The 19,101-nt window shown below is 41.2% G+C and overlaps 1 protein-coding gene across 1 annotated transcript in view; it reads left to right on the top strand.

The window, feature by feature from the left end:
- Nucleotides 1-1,202: 1,202 nt before the first annotated feature.
- The window catches only part of LOC113177346 (importin-8-like), a 91,543-nt gene continuing 73,644 nt past the window's right edge, over nucleotides 1,203-19,101 (top strand). Inside the window, exons 1-2 of the mRNA XM_077798949.1 lie at nucleotides 1,203-1,594; nucleotides 17,599-17,776. Coding sequence (XP_077655075.1) covers nucleotides 1,272-1,594; nucleotides 17,599-17,776 — 501 coding nt within the window. The 5' untranslated portion in view covers nucleotides 1,203-1,271. The remainder of the gene's footprint in view (nucleotides 1,595-17,598; nucleotides 17,777-19,101) is intronic.

Below are 19,101 nucleotides of genomic sequence, written 5' to 3'. Positions count from 1 at the left end.
TTCTACTAATCATCACCCTGGGATATGAAATTCATTTATGCTTTATAATTAGTATTTTAAAAAGGAGAACAGTTATTCAGAAAGGCTGTTTAGAAGCTAATGCCAAAGTCCTCATACACAGTTTTTGTGGGTATGTGTTCCTCTAGTTTTTAAAAATTCATGTCGACTGAGCAGGAATAGTTCAAACACTGCAAAAGAATTGTTTGATTTTTTTAAAGTATTTATTTTAAAAAGTATTTACTTAATTTATTGTCACAGACCAGGAAAAAATCAGATCCAAGAGGTCCAGTTAGAAAGGAAGAAAAAGTAATTTGCTCGGCAACTCCCAAATTATCTTAAGAGTTTAAGCAAAATCTAAAGCGAGGAGAAATGTTCCAGAAGCCAAGTCATCTCCCAGACCCAAATCAAAAATCGAACCTAAGGCTTTTTATAAACACAGGCAGAGAAATGGGCGGTAAAGAAAAAACAGCCCTGGCGCCTGGGAACAAACCCGGGCAGGGCGGGCAGGAAGTCCTTGGCCAGGGACACCCTTTCTCCTGGCTTTGGGAAGGTGTTTTTGGAAGTGGTTTCCCGGAGGGTGGGACTGCAGGACCAAGAGCCCGGCGGGAGGGAAAGTCCCGGCGGGGGATGACCTAGAGGGCGGCGGGACGCGAGCGCAGAGCCGGCCCGGAGCGTTTCTCCTGCGCCGCGGCAGCTCTTGTCCTGGGTGCTGAAAAGCTGGGAAGTTCCCGGGAAGCGGCAGCCACTTGTATTTCGGAGGGTGGGTGTGGAGTTGCAGGCTGCGCACCTGCTAAGCCCGCCAGATCTGCCCTCCTTAACCAGGTTCGGGAGAGATGGATGGGGCAGAGGGACTGCGTGCAGAGCTGGGATTACCGGGAGGTCCCCGGGGGTGCCCTTCCAAGCGGCCCGGCGACGCGACCTCAGCTTACCTATTCGTGAACTGTCGCCGTCAGGGTCGCACGCGCCAGCGGGCTGAGCCCAGCAGAGAGCCTGGGAGGGGGACGTAGGTGCCGGGTGTTGGGGGAAATCGGCTCGAGTCCCGGGAGTGGGGGGGCGGAGGCGAGAGCAAGCGGGCACGCGCAGTGGGGCGGAGGAGGTGGCTATGGCCCGGGGAGGCGGGGGGACTGCTGTTTATTTGCAGCTGGGCCAACTCCCCGGCGCAGGCGGCGGCGGAGCGCGGGGCGCCAGCGGCTGGTCCAGCTGCCGCCGCACCATGCAGGAGCCCACCTCCAGGCTGCCGCCGCACGCCGCGCGGGCCCCCACAGGGGAGGATGCCAGACGCCCGGGAGAGGCCAGGGCAGCAGCGGAGGCGGCGCGATGGTGGTGAACACCTCTGCCCGAGGCGGCGGGGACCGCGCGCCCTCCCGGCGGCCGGGGCCGCGGCGCTGCTGGCGGGGGCCAGCTGCCTGTGCTATGGCCGCTCCCTGCAGGGCGAGTTCGTGCACGACGACGTGTGGGCGATCGTGAACAACCCCGATGTGCGGCCGGGCGCCCCGCTCCGCTGGGGCATCTTCACCAACGACTTCTGGGGCAAGGGCATGGCCGAGAACACCAGCCACAAGTCCTACCGGCCGCTGTGCGTCCTCACCTTCAAGTGAGTCCCTCACCACGCGCTCGCTGCTACCGCCTTCCCCGATTCTCACTGCTTCTCCGGGCCAGGAGAAGTTCCAGGACTGGCTAGGCGGGCGTTCTTTTTTGCCACCCTTTCCCTCCACGCCTCCGTTTTCTCCAGCCTGTCCACACTACTCTGCGCTCGGGTCCTGCTCTCCGTTCTCTGGGCTCCTGGGGCGGTTCGGGAGGCTAGAGCTGGGGAGTTGGGATCGAGTTTCTCAAGTGTGTGCACTCTTGGCGGGCTTCTCTGGTTCATGCTAGGGGCCAACTAATGAGGCCCCTTTGCATCCCAGTCCTTGCCCTGTGGCTGCCAAATGGGACCAGCGCTGGTCCACTGGGTTCCTGAGGGGTGGCGGTGCTGGCGATGCTTCCAAGTTGGGAATTTCTCAGTAGCTTTGCCGAGGAGGAGTGTGTCAGCCCCTCTGGGAACGCATTAAGATGGGAGGAGGAGGGAGCCTTGAGCTGCTAGGACTGCGTAGGTACGGGAAAAAGCAGGGGAGAGAGAAGATTCTCCTCACGCCACCTCACCCCGACCTTCTCCCTCTTGTCTGCTCCCAGAGCTTCTCCAGTCTGCCAAGCAGCTCTGGAAATGGACTTGAGGAGGTGCAAAGCAAAGGAATGCAGACGCGTGGAATCCCTGGGGGATCTTGGAGTCCCCGCTGAAATAGTTTTTCTTTTACAACCCAGAGTCATGATTCAGCATTTCTAGTGTGAATAAGTGTAAAGGGAAGCGAGAGTACACCAGGATTTTATAGGGAGAGTATTTTCTTGAATTTAAAAAGAGGGCTAGTACAGAAAGGAGAGAAGGGCTGATTTGAAAGAAGTGCTATCTTCTACATCACTAGCTGATGACTCCACCCCTTATAATTTGGCTCAGCACTCACTTAAGCTTGTTTCTTTTTTTTTAGAGAGTGAGAGAGGGGAGAGTGAGAGAGGGGAGAGAGAGAGAGAAATTTTTTTTTTAATATTCATTTTTTGGTTCTCGACAGACACAACATCTTTGTTGGTATGTGGTGCTGAGGATCAAACCTGGGCCTCATGCATGCCAGGGGAGCTAGCTACTGCTTGAGCCACATCCCCAGCCCCTTAAGCTTGTTTCAATGTGCTGGACAGAAACTGTTGAAATAATATTGTTTCGGTATTATCAGCATTTTAAGTGTTTTCCAACGGGTGTAATAGGAACTGGGGTTTATGGTAATGATCCTTTGAGACTGGGTTGGAGTTTGAAAGCCTGTTCTGGCCTGCTGGACTAGGTTTCCTTTGACAGGTGGCTCTGAAGACTTAGAAAAGGAAACCATGGCAATTGGCAACAATTCATGGGCTTCTGACTTAATCCTTCCACTGAAAGTTTAATGTTTTAAAGAGGGTGAGAAAATACACATTTGACTCTCGAGAGAATAATTTGTAAACACTGACCTCTTGAAAAGTTGTAGTGGTTTTCAATGGAAAGATAACTTTAGCCATTAAGTTCCTCCCTCTCTGGTTTTCCAAATATTTCTTACAATTTCTTTAGATAGCCCAAATATAAATGTTTCACTTTTAGATGGACCTTAATTTTATTATGTGGGCATTGTTGATAGATTTTAAGTATGAGGTAAGCTAGACTTATAAAACCACTGCCCTGGTCCCTGGGTTGAGCATTTTCCATTAAAAAAAAAGGAAGGTTTAAATTCCTTTATCCACTTGCTGGAGGTGGGGGAGAATGTTTTCAGGTCTTCCTAAAAATTTTAAATTCATAGTGAAGATGGCAGGGACAGATGAGAGAGGGATGGAGGAAGGGACTAAGCAAGGGGGCAAAGCCATTGATAAAGAGAAGTAATGGGGTTGGCAGAATAGGGGCAAAGAAGGGAAAGAGGTGAAGAAACTTTTCCTTTCTAATAATCTTTGATTAGAAAAAGCAGGTTGGTATATAAGATTCATTGCTCTTTGTTTAATGTTCCTTGCTATAATATATATATATATATATATATATATATATATATATATATTATTTTTACAAAGACTGAGTTGCATAGAGAGCAAAACGGTGCTAGTTGGAAATGGATAGGTGCCTATTCAGAAAGAGAAAAGTAACTAGTCTTTCTTTATTCATGTGCATTGATTTAAATAAGATAAGACAGCTTTCTTCACACAATGTGGGGGGGAATGGCATCTCCTAGTGCAACAGCATAAAGCTGGAGAGCATCAGTGACTTTAGTCTCACACAACTCTTAATGCTGCAAGGATGGGCAGAAAGTCACATTTATTAGCTATTCAGTATGAACCAAGTATTGACCTTGACACTTTACATTGGATCAGGAGTTCAAAGCTAGCCTTAGCAACAGCTAGGCGCTGAGCAACTCAGTGAGATTCTGCCTCTAAAAAATACAAAATAGGACTGGGACTTTGGCTCAGTGGTTGAGTGCCCCTGAGTTAAATCCCCAGTACCCTAAACAACAACAACAACAAAAATGATGTCTTTATGATATTTATTTTAGATAGATGATGAAAACACAATTAAGGTGGCTCTTTAAATATGTGCAAACCATTTAACCATATCTTAAATTATGCTTGTTTGAGCAGATATCTTTGAGACTTCAAACTCATTAAGAAAACATTTTTATTTTGAGAAAATTGTACATTCCTGTGCAGTTTTAAGTAGTAATATAGATCCCATATACTTCTTATCCATTTTCTCCCAATGGTAACATCTTACGTAACTGAAGTGGAATAGCACAACCAGGAAATTGACATTGATACCATCTACTTTTATTCACCTCTCACCAGTTTCACATGTACTCTTTAAATTTTGTTAAGTACTATGCAGTTTTTTCAGATTTGTACATTTCTGAGAGTAACATCACAGCCAAGATATAAAACAGTTCCATCACAAGGGTCCATACCATAGCCATGAACCCCTAATCTATAACAACCACCAAATCCATAACTCCCCCCACTTTAATCCATAATAACCAATAGTTTTCCACCTCTGTAATTTTACCATTTCAATATTGTTTATATCATATAGTATATAATTTTTAGAGATTGACTTTCTTTGATTCAACCTGTCTCTGGAGCTTTATTCAGATTGTTGCATGTGTGTGTAGTTTGTTCCTTTTTAACCATTCAGTAGTATTCCATTGCATAGACATACCACAGTTTATTTAACCATTTGTTGAGGACATCTAAGTTGTTTTGGATATTTAAAATGAAGTTGCTCTAAACATTTATAGGTTTTGGTGTAAACATAAATATTTATTTCTCTGGAGGAAATGTATAGGAGTACAACATCATCGTATGGAGATTGCATGTTTAGTTTCATATGAAACTGCCAAACTGTTTTCCAGACATTTCTACCAGCAGTGTATGACTAAGTCAGTTGCTAGATTCCTTGCCAGCACTTGGTATTGTTGCTCCTTTTCTTATTGTAGTGATACTAGTATATCACTACATTTAGTTTTTATTTTCTTAGTGGCCAATACTATTACATGTATTTTCTTGTGCTTGTTTGCCCTTTGTATTTCCTCTTTGGCAAAAAAGTGCCCTTGTGTCTTACGTCCATTTTCTAAATGAATTTTGTGTGTGTATGTGCTGGGTTTTAAAGTTTTTTATACATTCTAAGTACGTGTCCTTTGTCAAGTATGCTGTTGGCAAATGTTTTTTCCCCACTATGTAGCTTATATTTTTGTCTTCACAGTTGTTCCTAGTGTAGAATTTAAATGCATCTTTTTATTCAAAGTAAATTTGTTAATTTCAATTCATCAGATGTATGTCACACATACTGAGAGCTAGAAAATCACATAAGAATAAATATAATCCTTAGATGTGTAATGCTTTTACTATAAAAGTGTTTATGTACTAATTAATAATTAAGGTACTTATGTAGTAAAGGTACTAATCACAATTTTTCTCATAAGAAATGAGCTAAAGTTGAAACAAGGAAATGACTTATCAGAGCATCTACTGTTACCAGTTGTGGAGGTACAGGGCAGTGAAACATCAAGGCATTTTACCAAGACCTGGTGGTTTTGTATTACATCAGTTTAGCAAAGTTAGTACTGTTTCCCAGAATTCCCTTCCCAGAATGATTCTGCATTAGGGCTGTCCATAGGAGATAATTCTGCAGGACTTAGAAGGTGGAAGTGAAGTAGTCATGATCACGCTGAGAGGGTTCATGTACATGAGGTTTTGGTGCTGTGGGGCCTCTTGCAGATTGTGGAAGAAGTGCTGGCTGCTCTGATAGTGGTGTACAGTTGCAGCCATGCCCACAGCACCTCTTGCACTCTCCAGAGCTCCTCCTTCAGCTACTTGCAGTCAGGTGTGTGTGTGTGTGTGTGTGTGTGTGCAGTGTTTCACTTTGAAGAAGAGAACCACCAGCCTTTCTGCAAGCCATTCACATCATTGAAGTTGAGTCTTAATGGTCACAGGTATGTACGCACTTTATCCTGTGAGTTCCAGCTCAGCCTTGTTTTCCCTACTTCTGGTGTACCCATCCCCGCTTGCGGAGAGACCACCTTGCTGGCATGCAGCCTCCATTTTAGATACAGAAGCATCAGACTTCCTGGGGTTATTTAACCAGCTCCCACTGTTGTGAAAGGTCAGATCTCTATAGTAAATCCCTTCTTCAGGATCACTCCTGGTGGCTTTGTTTTTCTTGTAAAACTCTCACAGACACAAATAGTCATTTCTTTGTATTCCTTCAGGTGAATTTAGAATTCTGATGAATTTGTATTTCTAATCAAATCTTACATTCCATCTTTTCCTAAGAGCATGTCCAAGAGCATGCAGGAATATTTTTAGACCATGGTAGAGCAGAATCAAAACATCTGTGAAACTTAATCTGCAGCAGTAACCATTTTTAAATTTTGTTTCTTTATCCCTTACTGGTCATGTTCTGTTTGGAGCTTTGAAATCAGGAGGAATGTATTAAGCTACTCTGTGGACACTGAAATGACACAGAACCAAATCCCACCATGTCCATAACTCTCCCCTGAAAAATGGCCTTGGTTATAGAGTTGGAGAATATCATGCTAAGCAAAGTAAGCCAACCCCCCAAAAAAACTAAAGGCCGAATGTTCTCTCTGACAAGTGGATGCTGATCCATAAGGAGCGGGGGAGGGGGAGAATGGGAAAAATGGAGGAACTTTGATTTGGCAAAGGGGAGGGAAGGGGAATGGGGGCAGGAAAGATGGTGGAATGAGATGAACATCATTACCCCAGGTACATGTATGACTGCACATATGGTGTGATGCTACATCTTGTATAACCAGAGAAATGAAAAGTTGTGCTGCCTTTGTGATGATGAATCAAAATGCATTCTGCTATCATATATACCTAATTAATAAATGAATTAAAAAGTGGCTTTGGTTGATTTAAAAGGTGCTTAGCTCTTTAATTTTACCCCCTTTCCTTTTCCTTTTGAGAAGAAGCTCCTGTGGAATTATTAACTGTATCATTCTGTTTATTAAGAGAGTGGAGGTTGGCTTCAAGCAGAAAGAACTAATGATTTCCCATAGTTAAGATGAGGAACCCAAGGCAAATCAAAGGAACTTAAACTCATGTTTCTCTTTCCATGTTTAGGCTATTAGATCATAGTTTGCTATAAAGTTTTATTTTATTGAAGGCTTCTGATGGTAATATAAACCATAAGAGTGAAGTGGGTGGTTTAAAATGTCAGAGCTAAAAAATAGAATATCTTAATATGTGCAGCTGTAAGAATTTGCAGCATTTTAATGTTTGATCTTGAGTTTTTCTCAGTAGTTTGCATCTTATAGTCACAAGCGTTATGCCAACCATGAAAATAAGCACTAGTTTCCATGCCCAAAACCTTAAAGAAATGGTGAAATGTTTCTTTTGGTTCTGTTCCTTTTGATTGACCTCTGTGGAGTTTCATTTTGAGACAGTCTGTCACTCCAAGGCTGATAAGGTGGTTTTTTAAGTCTATCATAGGAGACAAGCGAAGGTAGTCTAGAATGTTTGCCTAGGCAGTCTGGGATATTCAGTGATAGAAACAGCAAAGGAAAAACAGGTTTGGAGGCAGTATTTTATAGAGAAAAATGAAAAAGTGGCTTTGAAAATTGTATACCAAACTCAGGTTATCCTAGAAACCTCAGAGGAGGAGGCCTGGTAGGATGCACTGTAGATGCCAGATAAGCTCAACCTACAGTCTGGTAGCATAGGAGGCTGGAAGATGAGAGGAATTATTTTTGGATCCTGGGGGTTTTTATGAGTCCCTGAATGGAGGCTTGGAAGTCACCTTCTGAAGCAATCTCTTCTTATCAACTAATGTCTTTTCTGTCTTCCTTTGGAGTCACATTCATGTTTTTCCAGACTTTCGTGTGTAGTCATCCCACTTTATTTTATTTTTAAAAAAATTTTTGGTACTGGGTGTTAACCACTGAGCCACTTCCCCATCCCTTTTTAAAATTCTTTAATTTAGGGACAGGGTCTTGCTGAGTGCGGCTTTGCTGAGTTGCAGAGGCTGGCTTTGAACTCATGATCCTCCTGCCTCAGCCTCTGGAGCATTGGGGATCATCAGCACGTGCCACCGTGCCCAGTGTCATCCCACTTTAAAAGAGGGATGAGGAAGGCTTGATTATGCCAACGTCATGGCCATGTTCCTTTTCCAGATGGTAAGGTCGGGATTCTGTTCTAGAGAGTCCTGTTCAGCCTGACCCCTGGCTCCCTCTCTGCCCTCTGGGCTGTCAGTCTCCAGCTGGGCATTCTGGAGCCCTTGTTCCTGTACAGGCCAGACCTGCTGCTGCCAGCAGCCTTTGCACTTGTGGTTTCTTGTTCCTGAATGCTCTTCCCCATCCCTCTGTGGACGGCCTGCTCTCTCATTGCCTCATGGGGGTATCTGCTCATGCCACTTCCTCACAGGGCGTTTTCTTGAACTAAACAGCAAACATTCCCTCATGTTTCACCCTTATCTTTCCACCCTGCTTTGCCTTCACGTCCCTCATTGCTGCCTGGCACTGTATTTTTGTTGTTGGTTTTAATATCCTGTCATGACAGTGTGCGCTCTGTCCTACCACCTAGGACTCTGCCTGGCTTGCATAGTAGCGGCCTAAGAATTACTGCTGAAAGAAAGAATGAGTATTTTATTGACAATTAAAAATAAATTCATTTAACATGAAAACATGCTCAACATTTTTAGCCATTAGGGACTTGCAAATCAAACTTCACTGAGATTCCATCTTATCCCACTTAGGATGGCTAAATAAATAAATATCAATGAGAATGTGGGTGAAAAGAACCCTTATACAATGTTGATAAGAATGTGAATTCCCAGCCACTATGGAAAAAGAGTATGGAGGTTTCTCAAAAAACTAAAGATAAAACTGTCATAGGATTCAGCTCTACCACTCCTGGCTATATACTCAAAGGAAATGAAGTTAGCACGCAAAAGAGAGACCTTTGTGCCTATGTTACTGTGGTATTATGCACAATAGCTAAGAAATGGAATCGGCCTAGGTGCCCATTGACAGATGAATGAATGAATAAAGAAAATGCTGTATGTATGTATATATACATACATACATACATACGTACACACACACACATTATGTGTTATTCACCTGCAAAGAAGACTGAAATAATGTCATTGGCAGAAAAATCATTGTAGCTGGAAGTCATCATGTTAATCATAAGCCAAATATTGCATGTTTTCTCTCATATAGGGAAAAAAAATGAAGAAGAGGGAGTATTAAGGAAGGGAGAATAGTTGGTAGGATGGTTAGGATTAAAGCAGGATATGAGAATGTGCATGAATGGAAGTGTCACAGTCAACCCCATTAATTTGTAAATTAAAATGCAATAATTAGGGGCTGGGGATTGACTCAGTGGTGGAGCACTTGCCTAGCATATGTGAGACCCTGGGTTCTATTCTCAGTACCACATATTTAAATAAATAAATAAAGATATTGTGTCCATCTACAATTAAAAAAAATTAAAAAATGAATAAAATATAAAGGTCCATCAACAACTTAAAAAGAATTAGAAAAAAAACAGAGCTATGTTATTAAAAATGTAATAAGTATAATAGACAATTTAAATTAATGCATATACCATTTTTTATGAATGCCTGCTTTTGGGGAAATATTAAGGTAGGCCTCCTTTTAAAATGTAGAAAAGTCTGATTTATTTCTTAGTTAATTTTCCTTCTTACTTCCTCTAAGGGAAAAGTGAAGGCAGAGCTGGTCTTTCCTCTGACCAACCCAGAGGATTCCATTGGGTCCTGCTTACTGTGAGGTTAAAGGCAGCTTGGATTTTGAAAGGGGCAGTCATGGCTCTCCATTGAAACCTGCTGGGAGATCATGAGTCTCTTAGAAGTTTGGGATCTTCTTCCTGTTGAATGGCATTGAAGCATAAATCGTTGGTGGATGCTTGCTACAAAGTTATAAGCTAGAGATAGCAGCTGTACTTCCAAAACAAAACTCAGAATTTCACGGGTTCTCCTACAACCTGCACTTAGGGCCCTAAAATTCATCAATTCCAGTGCCCTGCTTTCTATAAGAAATGACCTTTTGTTTTGTTTTGTTTTTAGTCAATGACATGTAACATGAAATATTTTCTGTTGGATCAAATAGAGTACATTACTTTATCAAAGGAATTCATGTGGCTATCACTTTCTCTCTCCCATTGTTGTATACTAAAGAATTTGTCGGGTCTTTGTCTTAGGTTCCTGGGAGAGACCTTATAAACCCTTGAAATTTCCTAAGGGATAGAAATGTAACCACATACCTAAATTTTTGTGAGGGAGTGGTGGTGACTCACTCCTAGATGGTTTCAGGACGAGGACTGGCCATGCTGGAAAGACCAATCACATGCCTATAGAGAGTTGGGGCTGTGAGCCATGTGTTGTCAGCTTCTGACTCCCAACCTGAGAGGGAAAAGGGGCTGGAGATTGAGTTCAACCCATAGCTAATAATTTAATCAATCATGTGTTCATAATGAAACCTCATTAAAAATACTGGACCTCCAATCTTGCTTGAGCTCCCTGGTCGGTAATCTTATACTGATGTGTTGGGAGAGAGATGCATCCTGAAGATACAGAATGTTTGTGTTTAGGACTGTCCTAGACCTTACGCCATAATCTTTTCTTTGGTTCTGATTTGTGTCCTTTATAAGCAAATTACAATAAGTATAGTGGTATTCTTGTGAGTCATTCTAGTGAAGTATGGAATTTGAGAGAGTTGTGGGAAGCCCCCACTTTGCAGCCAGTTGATTGGAAGTACAGATGGCTTGGTGACTTTTCAACTTGTTGCTAATAATTGAAGTACAAGAGTTTTATAGAGTACTTTGCTTGCAATCTTGGATGTCTTCAATAACGCTGGATTGTTGATGTCTGAATTGCATTACATCCGAGTACTCAACAAACACCATTAAGAGAGAGAAGAAAAAAAAGAGGGAGAATTTGCTAAAAATTGACAGCTCAGTTGTAGTTATAACTAAGGTATTTGGGACACTGGGCTACTTTTTTCTGATTTCCTTTTAAGGATTTTCTTCTGGGACTTGCTGTCTTCTGGGTATCACTACTGATCTTCGTATCCTCAGTTTCTCTGACTCCTTTGATACAGTCATTATTCTAAATGAAGTCATAATGACACTTGCTGCCCCTTCATGGGCAGGTGAGGCTGTGGTGCACTGAGCTCAAATCAACAGGAATTTTGCTTTTCCTCTGTGCTGTTATCTGCATTGGTGCCTGTGAAATGCATCGTTTGGTACTTTAGATACATTAAGTGATGATGATTTGCTTATTTAGTTCTGGTACTGGAGGGAATGCAGAAGGATAGCAACCAAAATGATTGAGGGCCAAAGGGATTTGCCTTAGAGAAAAACAGAGCAGAACCAGATGTTATTTATTGGTTGAATGATCTAAGACGACTATGGAAACCACTTACAAGTATTTGAGAATTATAATGATAGCAAGAGGTGGGGAAGAAGAAAGATGAACAGCAATAGAGGAAGACAGGAGGATGTGATGTGTACTAGTATTGGGCTGTGGAAATCCACCAGAAAGTTTTGGAGAAAATATCATTTGAGACCTGAGAAACATCATAAAAGAGATATAGTCAATTTTTCCTTTTCCCTCATTTTTAGTTCTTCTGGGAAAAGAATGTGTGTTGTGTTATGCTGAGAAAACAACTTTTCTGCTAAGCTTGTCAATCCTACCCAACTTCCCAAAGCTTTGAGATCTATGTCTTATTGTTCTGAGACTCTCCTGCCTTAAATTACTTGGATTACTTGGGGCTGATTTCCAGGTTCCATTTCAGATCTACTGGCTTAGAGTATCTTGGGATGGAATCAGGAAATTAGCAGCATAATTAGTGCATAAGGTGATTAAGAAACTTGGAAACCACTGGGACTCCATGGGGGCCTATGTTTAGTGAGACTGAGATGCCACAGTTTCCCTGGCATAATACACAGAAATGAATCCAAAGGCTCACTGAGATAGCAATGTTGGGAAGCATTTATTATGTGCAAACCACATACACTCTTCTACCCCTCCATAATATTCCTGGAGAGAGCAGATGGCTTTGCCTTCATGGAGTCATTGAGAATGACATTATTAGGAGCACCTGCAGCTCTGGGATGTGCTCTGATGATTGCCTTGTGTAGGCTGAATGTGATATGTGTGGAGATGCTGCTCAGTTGGGCTCTCTGGCATCAGTGGAGTGATGAGATCCTGGAATACCAGAGACCAATTGGGTGCAGTTTATATCATGAGGAACAGTGGGAATGCATTGGGCATCAGAAAGTTTTGACCTGAAGGCATCAAGGTGGTGAATCATGTTTTGTTCCTAGGAATGAAATAGATAGGCCTCTAAAATGTTGCTTGATCTATATGCTGCGGAAAATTGGTGCAAGACCAGGATCAGGCTCAAGTTGCCACAGTGGAGATTTCTGATGTCTTAGCCAGTTTCCAGACCTGTGCCAGCTTGTGAAGATGGAGCTGATTGATTGAAATGGAATTGGGATCTTTCTGAGGACTTTCTCCCCACCCTCCAGTATAAGTCTCTTTCTGGGATACAGCCTGTTGTGTGTGTGTGTGTGTGTGTGTGTGTGTGTGTGTGTGTGTGTAAACCAGAGCCATTTTCAAAGCAGAGAATTAAAAAAGAGTGATGGAGTTTATGTCGAGCTCCTGGCTGTGAGATCCTAGAGGCAGACAGCTCAGAGCCCTTCCCTTGCCTCCCCTTTGGTTCCAGATCCTGTGACCTTTCCTGGGAATGGATGTGGCCATGCTGGAAACCATCAACTCTGATTTCTGTGAGCTTACTGCCCCACCTTTCTGGGCAGTTTTACAAGAAGACAGAGAGAGTTCAGATGGAGAAGGGTCGATTTGTGCTCATATTTGTCAAACTATGGAAGGTTTGCAGACAGAGATGGTTATTAGGATTATTTCAGAAAAAAATATTTTATTTCCTACTGTTTGGCATAGTTTTAAATTAAAAAAAAATGAAGGCTAGACCAAATAAAATGAGAGATTCTTAGGGTTGAAAAGGAATGACGATCTTTTCAGCTTCTAACATTATATAAATTCATCTGTTCATTCAGTAAATTTTCATTTAGAATATAGTGTGTGCTGAACTGGTTGGATATGTAAATGGAAAGAAATTAGCTTCTTACAATTAAAAAAAATGCTCATGACTTTTGAGTAATACAGCTAGTGAATTTTAGGAAAGTGGTAAAATGCCATCACAGAGGCACCTTCAGGGTGAAGTGCAAAATGAGACACTGCTGTTGAGAATTTTTTCCAGGTGGACTGTCATCCTGCCTGGAACTTCTGTGTGCATGTTTCTGGTTATCAAAGCAGTCGATCTAGTATAATTGTTATTACATTATTATTATTTTTTTTGGTGGTACTGGGGATTGAACCCAGGGGTGCTTTCCCACTGAAGACAGGGTCTAAGTTGCTGAGGCCGGATCCTCCTGCTGCCTCCTGAGCCAGTGGGATTACAGGTGTGTACTACCATGCCCCACTTGATATAGTTTAAATGCACAGATGTTTACTAGTTGAAGTGCTAATTCTTTTTTTGAGCTAAGTCCTCTTAGTATTTTGTATACTAATGGTTGAAAATTCAAATCCTGAAAGGGTTGGCTGATGTGGTAATTGAGTGAATTGAGCCGGATGGGAGGTTATATTCTTTGACATATAGAATTTTGCATAGTAGGCATATGGGAATATCCTCCTCTTCCAGAAATATACTTTCTTCCATTTTTCTTCAAACAGTCATTTTGACTGTCTTTTGATTTCCCATTTGTGATAGTAATATAGGCCCAAGAAACATTGCACTCTCTTTTTACTAAAAGAAAAATTGTGTGTGTGTGTGTGTGTGTGTGTGATGATAGATGAATAGCATCAGGTTAGGAATACAGTAGAAATTGGCAGAGACTATGGCAAATTGTGAACATTTGTCTTAATGAAATGGGCACCCAAATATTTCTGCATAGCCATATAACCCCAGAGTTGTCAGGTCCAATAACGTTTCAAGGTGAACAGGAAATTTATCCAAATAACCATCTGTTTTGTAAAATATTGGTAAATTTTAAAAAGAAAAAAGATATAAAGGTGAAACAAAACAATTTACTGGATAAACCTGGCTCTTAGACAGCCTGTTTACAATGTTGTTATTGGATCTTACTTTCCCTTTGGGGATATACTTAGAGTAAGTGCCTTGCTTCAGTATTTCATTTGTTCGTCATGTTTATTCATACAAAAAATATATTGAGCTACAACCATGAATGTGTTAGACACTGGGGTCCAGCAATAAATATGACCAAGATCTTCCCCCCCAGAGAACTTGGTATCATTTCTCTCTGTCATCATCCCCAGGTTGAACACCCCCTTCCACGAACCTACCTTCCTGAGACCTCATTACAGAGAGCTTCTCCCTCCTCTACTCCTGGAGCCCTCTTGTGAAGGTGCTCTAGGGTTAAGAAGCACACTGGAGGTCTCCTGTTCCATGCTGGATTCCACCCACCTTGTCTCTCCTGTCCACAGGTAGAATATTACCTTCTCCAAAATCTTTGCACCTGGTAGTTTCTCCATTGCTAGAATTCTGTCACTATTACTTATCTGACTAACTGCCTCTCTTGCTCCTAGTATGTGGTCAACCATTTAAAAGCAAATGCCCTATCTTCTCTTTGTAACTCTGGGCCTTGAACTATTCCTGATGTCTAATAGGTGTTTGATAAGTCCTGTTGGAGTACATGGAAATGAAAAAGAGTTTGATTTATACGTTTCCCAATTTTTTTTTTTTTTTTTTTTTTTTTGCTGGGGATTGAACTCAGGGGCATTCAACCACTGAGCCACATCCCCAGCCCTATTTTGTATTTTATTTAGAGACAGGGTCTCACTGAGTTGTTCAGTGCCTTGCCATTGCTGAGGCTGGCTTTGAACTCTGGATCCTCCTGCCTTAGCCTCCAGAGCCGCTGGGATTACAGTGTTTGCTACCTTTCCCAGCAGTTCCCTGTCTTTTTGTTGATGTTTTGGTGCGTTTTGATACCCAAGACACACTGAGTCTCTAAGTTGAGGGGAACTAAAAACTTCTGGGCAGTACCAGGTACACTATTTTAATCTGGATTGGCAGCATTTTGTTCTGTTTTACGTCCCCTCTTTACTCTTACCACTATTCAGTTTAATCCTATTAAAATTCATAATTTCACCCATTTAAACTCTGTGAATATCAATCAGTCTTCCAGCATATTAGCACTCCTTCCCCAATACAGGTATTTTTATAATCTTGATAAGCATACATATTAGTTTCACTTAAATCTTTGATAAAAATATTGGACAAAGCAGAGATAATATTGGAAAGCTGTGACATACAGAGGAGGTCTCAGTCCAAGGAGGCATTGATTTATTACTCACCACTCTGTGTTTGCTACAGATCCATCTTAGGCTATCTTCTGGGCAAGGAGATTGCAGGAGATTTTGATAAATGTCTTTGTTAAAATAAAGATGTGATGTATCTATCACTCTCCTGCTTCTATTAAATTAGGAAGTTCATCAGTTAAATCCTCTTTTTGTGAACCCCTGTTGGCTCCCAGAATCAGATCTTCTTTTTTTCGATTCTTGCAAACGGGGTATGTCCTAAAAATTTGTTAACATTTTGTCTCAAGGTAACTTGACTGAAGTTTGGAGAATTCATTCTTCATCATTTTAGACTTTTTAACAGATCTTGCCATTTTTATAATTAGCATGGTGAGATGCATTTTTGCCCACACACGATCTTTGAATACTTTTCTGGTTATTTCCTCATGAAAATCCCTAGAAATGAGAATTTTTGTCAGAGTATACACTTTTTAAAGGCTTTCATGCGAACTGCCTGTCAGAGATCCAATTTGGATACCCAGCAAATGCCTGTGAGATGATGTTTTCTCTCATCATCATCACTGATATGAATGAATTTTAAATGGATAGTTTAGTTGTTCTAGAATGTTCAGTGAGGAATCAGCCTCAGGAGGATGGACTTATAGCAACTGTGTCCAACTCTTTGAGAACCACACCTTGGTCTTACCTTACATCTCCAGACTGGAGCTTTCTGATTTCTGGCAACTTTGATACTACATGTGGGGTCCTCCTTCCTTGGAATGTGGTGCTGTTCTTGCTTTATTTGAACCTGCCTGTTTCCCTAGTTTACTGCCCATTCCTCTTCCCCTCGTTTGGATTATTTCCCACCATGAGTCTGTAGAAAGGTGCTGGTGTGTGCAGGCTCATGGATCTGCCTACACACAGCTGGGTCCAACCTTGCATCAATGCCCTTAGTTGAATCCCATATAACAGTCCATGTTTTCCAGGTTTGGTTTTGAATTATGGTTACTTTGTTGGGAGTGGGAGTGAAGGAAGAGTTGATTAGTAAGTATGACATTTGAATTCATATGCCCAAATAAAGCTTGAGATGATTAAAATTCTGTAGGTGAAAGCTGTGCATGAATCAAGTCAAGTATTTAGAATATGCATATGTCATCGCTAGAGCTGACTTCTGCAGTCTGGGTGGTTTTGGCACAGAGGAGTTGTTTCTGTAAGAGAAGAACATCAAGGACATGTGAAGAATGACCTAGGGTTACTTCTTTTGTAAGATGGACTGGAGACTAAGGGTGTGTATGTTCCTCTAAAACATCTAGACCCTGACCAGTGCATTTTTTCGTATAATCCCATAGACTCAATCGTATGATCTGTTACTAAATTTAAAGCAACCTTCGGATGTCTCTGTTCTGCATTTCTGTCTCATGAAAGTATTTTTTTTAATGATGTTCAACAACTGACTTCCCTTCTCTATGTGGTTCTCTTCTTGTTTCTTTGTCATAGTCTTAATAATCAGATTCTGAGATCTGGGAATCTGCATTAAAAATATCTAGTATAGATTTCTGAAACATTATGGTTTTGCTCATGTTTTTTATTTCAGCTGCAGCTGGTAATAGTATGTAATGCCCCAAAGATCCCCTTGTGGGATAGTAATTAGATGATGCCGTCACATGCATAATATGGAAATGTGGCTCCTGGTGGTACCATAGGTGAGAGAACACATTCATGTCTGGTTTGTCTGAACCGTGGCCACAGTCACAGGCTCCTGGTTTCTGTTCATCTGCAGTGACTGTGGCTCTGACCCACAGCACTGTGAACTTGCATTTGAACACTTGGCCACTTTGGAGTAGCTGGCAGTGAGAACAAGAATATTATGAGAGGGGTTCATATCATCCACCGGGTGCAGGAAATACAGGTTGAACACCTGCTTTTGCTGCCTCAGCGTGGCCAAAATTTCCTGAAGTGACATTGTATTATATATGCATTGATTTCTGCAGATAGGATGATTAATTTGGAGATAGTAAAAAAGTGGTTCATACTCAAATCTATCAAATAATGAAATGTTGGGAGTCATTTAAAAATAATTACTCAAATAGCATATCAGTATAAATGATAGAATCTGTCTGCTTTCTTTGTGCTTGTGTTGTGTTTGAAGTTAGCACAGGTTTTTATTTTTTAATTTAATTTTTTTTTTACAGGCTAAACATATTTTTGACTGGCATGAACCCATTCTACTTTCACGCAGTAAATGTAATTTTACACTGCTTAGTGACCCTCATGCTGATGTACACCTGTGATAAAACCGTCTTCAAGAATCGTGGACTTGCTTTTGTTAAGGCATTACTTTTTGCTGTGCATCCTGTTCACACAGAGGCAGTGAGTATAATTGGAACTCAATGAAATAACAACCAAAACAAATGTATTTGTATGTATCAGCTTAACTGATCTTTTTTTTTTCTTCCTTTCAAAACCAGGTGAATTCAAAGCTCTACTGAAGTGTTTATCTTTATATAAAAATCATTCTGCTTGACCACTTTTCTTTTTGAATGTTCAAATTGACTTTTTTGCACCTTGAGGATTTAACTGCTTTTAAAATAGCCACTATTATTAGTCCAAGTAATAGTACATGGTCAGTTTTTTTATTTGCAGAAAATTTAAATCCTAATGCGTCTTTAAACAGCAAGGGGCATGTTGAGATACTTGTCATGCTAAGTCATTATTCCTGCCCTATATTTCTGTTTTACTTTTGCTCACTGTGCTTTGTATTTATAATATTTGTGAAGCAGAACTGTAAGAGCTGGAGGAGGACCAAAAACAGTTAGAAAGAGACTTAATGTTAGAAAGAGACTTAGGAGGCTTACCAATTATTTTCCAAGTTATTTAATAAGAGGTGTAGTTATTTTGTTGTTGATGAAAACTCTTGTTTTGAAATTATTGATAGTTTAGATCTATGGCCCCTTTAAAATATTTACTTAATTATGCACTGAATGAGGTGGCATTGTTGAACTCCCTTGTTCTACATCTTAGTAACCATAGCTAGTTTATTTCATGTACATTGCTGGAGGCAGAGGATGTCTTTTCCAAGAGTACATGGCCCCACAGTTTTTTTAAAAGAGTCTTTTGCAGAGCCTTAGCTGGCATGCAGACACTTTCCCAAAGTCGATCGTTTAAGAACACACCAGCAGGGAAGATGGCACATTGGTTCTCTTTTCTTAACTTATTCTCTCACCTGCCCTTTTCTCCTTTGGACAAAAATAAGAGCTGGGTATAGGAGCATGTCTACAATCCCAGTGGCTGGGGAGGCTGAGGCAGGAAGATTTCAAGTTCAAAGCCAGCTTCCACAATTTAGCGAGTCCCTAAGCAACTTAGTGAGACCCTGTCTCAAAATAAAAAAATTTAAAAAGGGATGGGGATGTAACTCAATGGTTAAGCACCCTGAGTTCAATCCCTGGTACCAAAAAGGAAAACAAACAAACAAACAAAAAACCCTAAACCAGGAATACTGTCATACATCAGAATCCACCATGCCTGAGGCATACATACCCTTGAGTTTCCTTCTAAAGGAACAGGAGGCTTCCTTCAATTAATACATTGAGGAAAGAACTTGTGATCTCTTCCTGTCTTATGTGTTTAGTCAGCTTTTTAGTTGCTGCAACTAAAAGACCTGACATGAACAATTTTGAAAGAATAAAAATTTATTT

The sequence above is a fragment of the Urocitellus parryii genome, chromosome 5, assembly GCF_045843805.1.
Source record: "Urocitellus parryii isolate mUroPar1 chromosome 5, mUroPar1.hap1, whole genome shotgun sequence".
NCBI lineage: Eukaryota > Metazoa > Chordata > Mammalia > Rodentia > Sciuridae > Urocitellus > Urocitellus parryii.
This window is presented reverse-complemented; position numbering and strand designations above follow the sequence as displayed.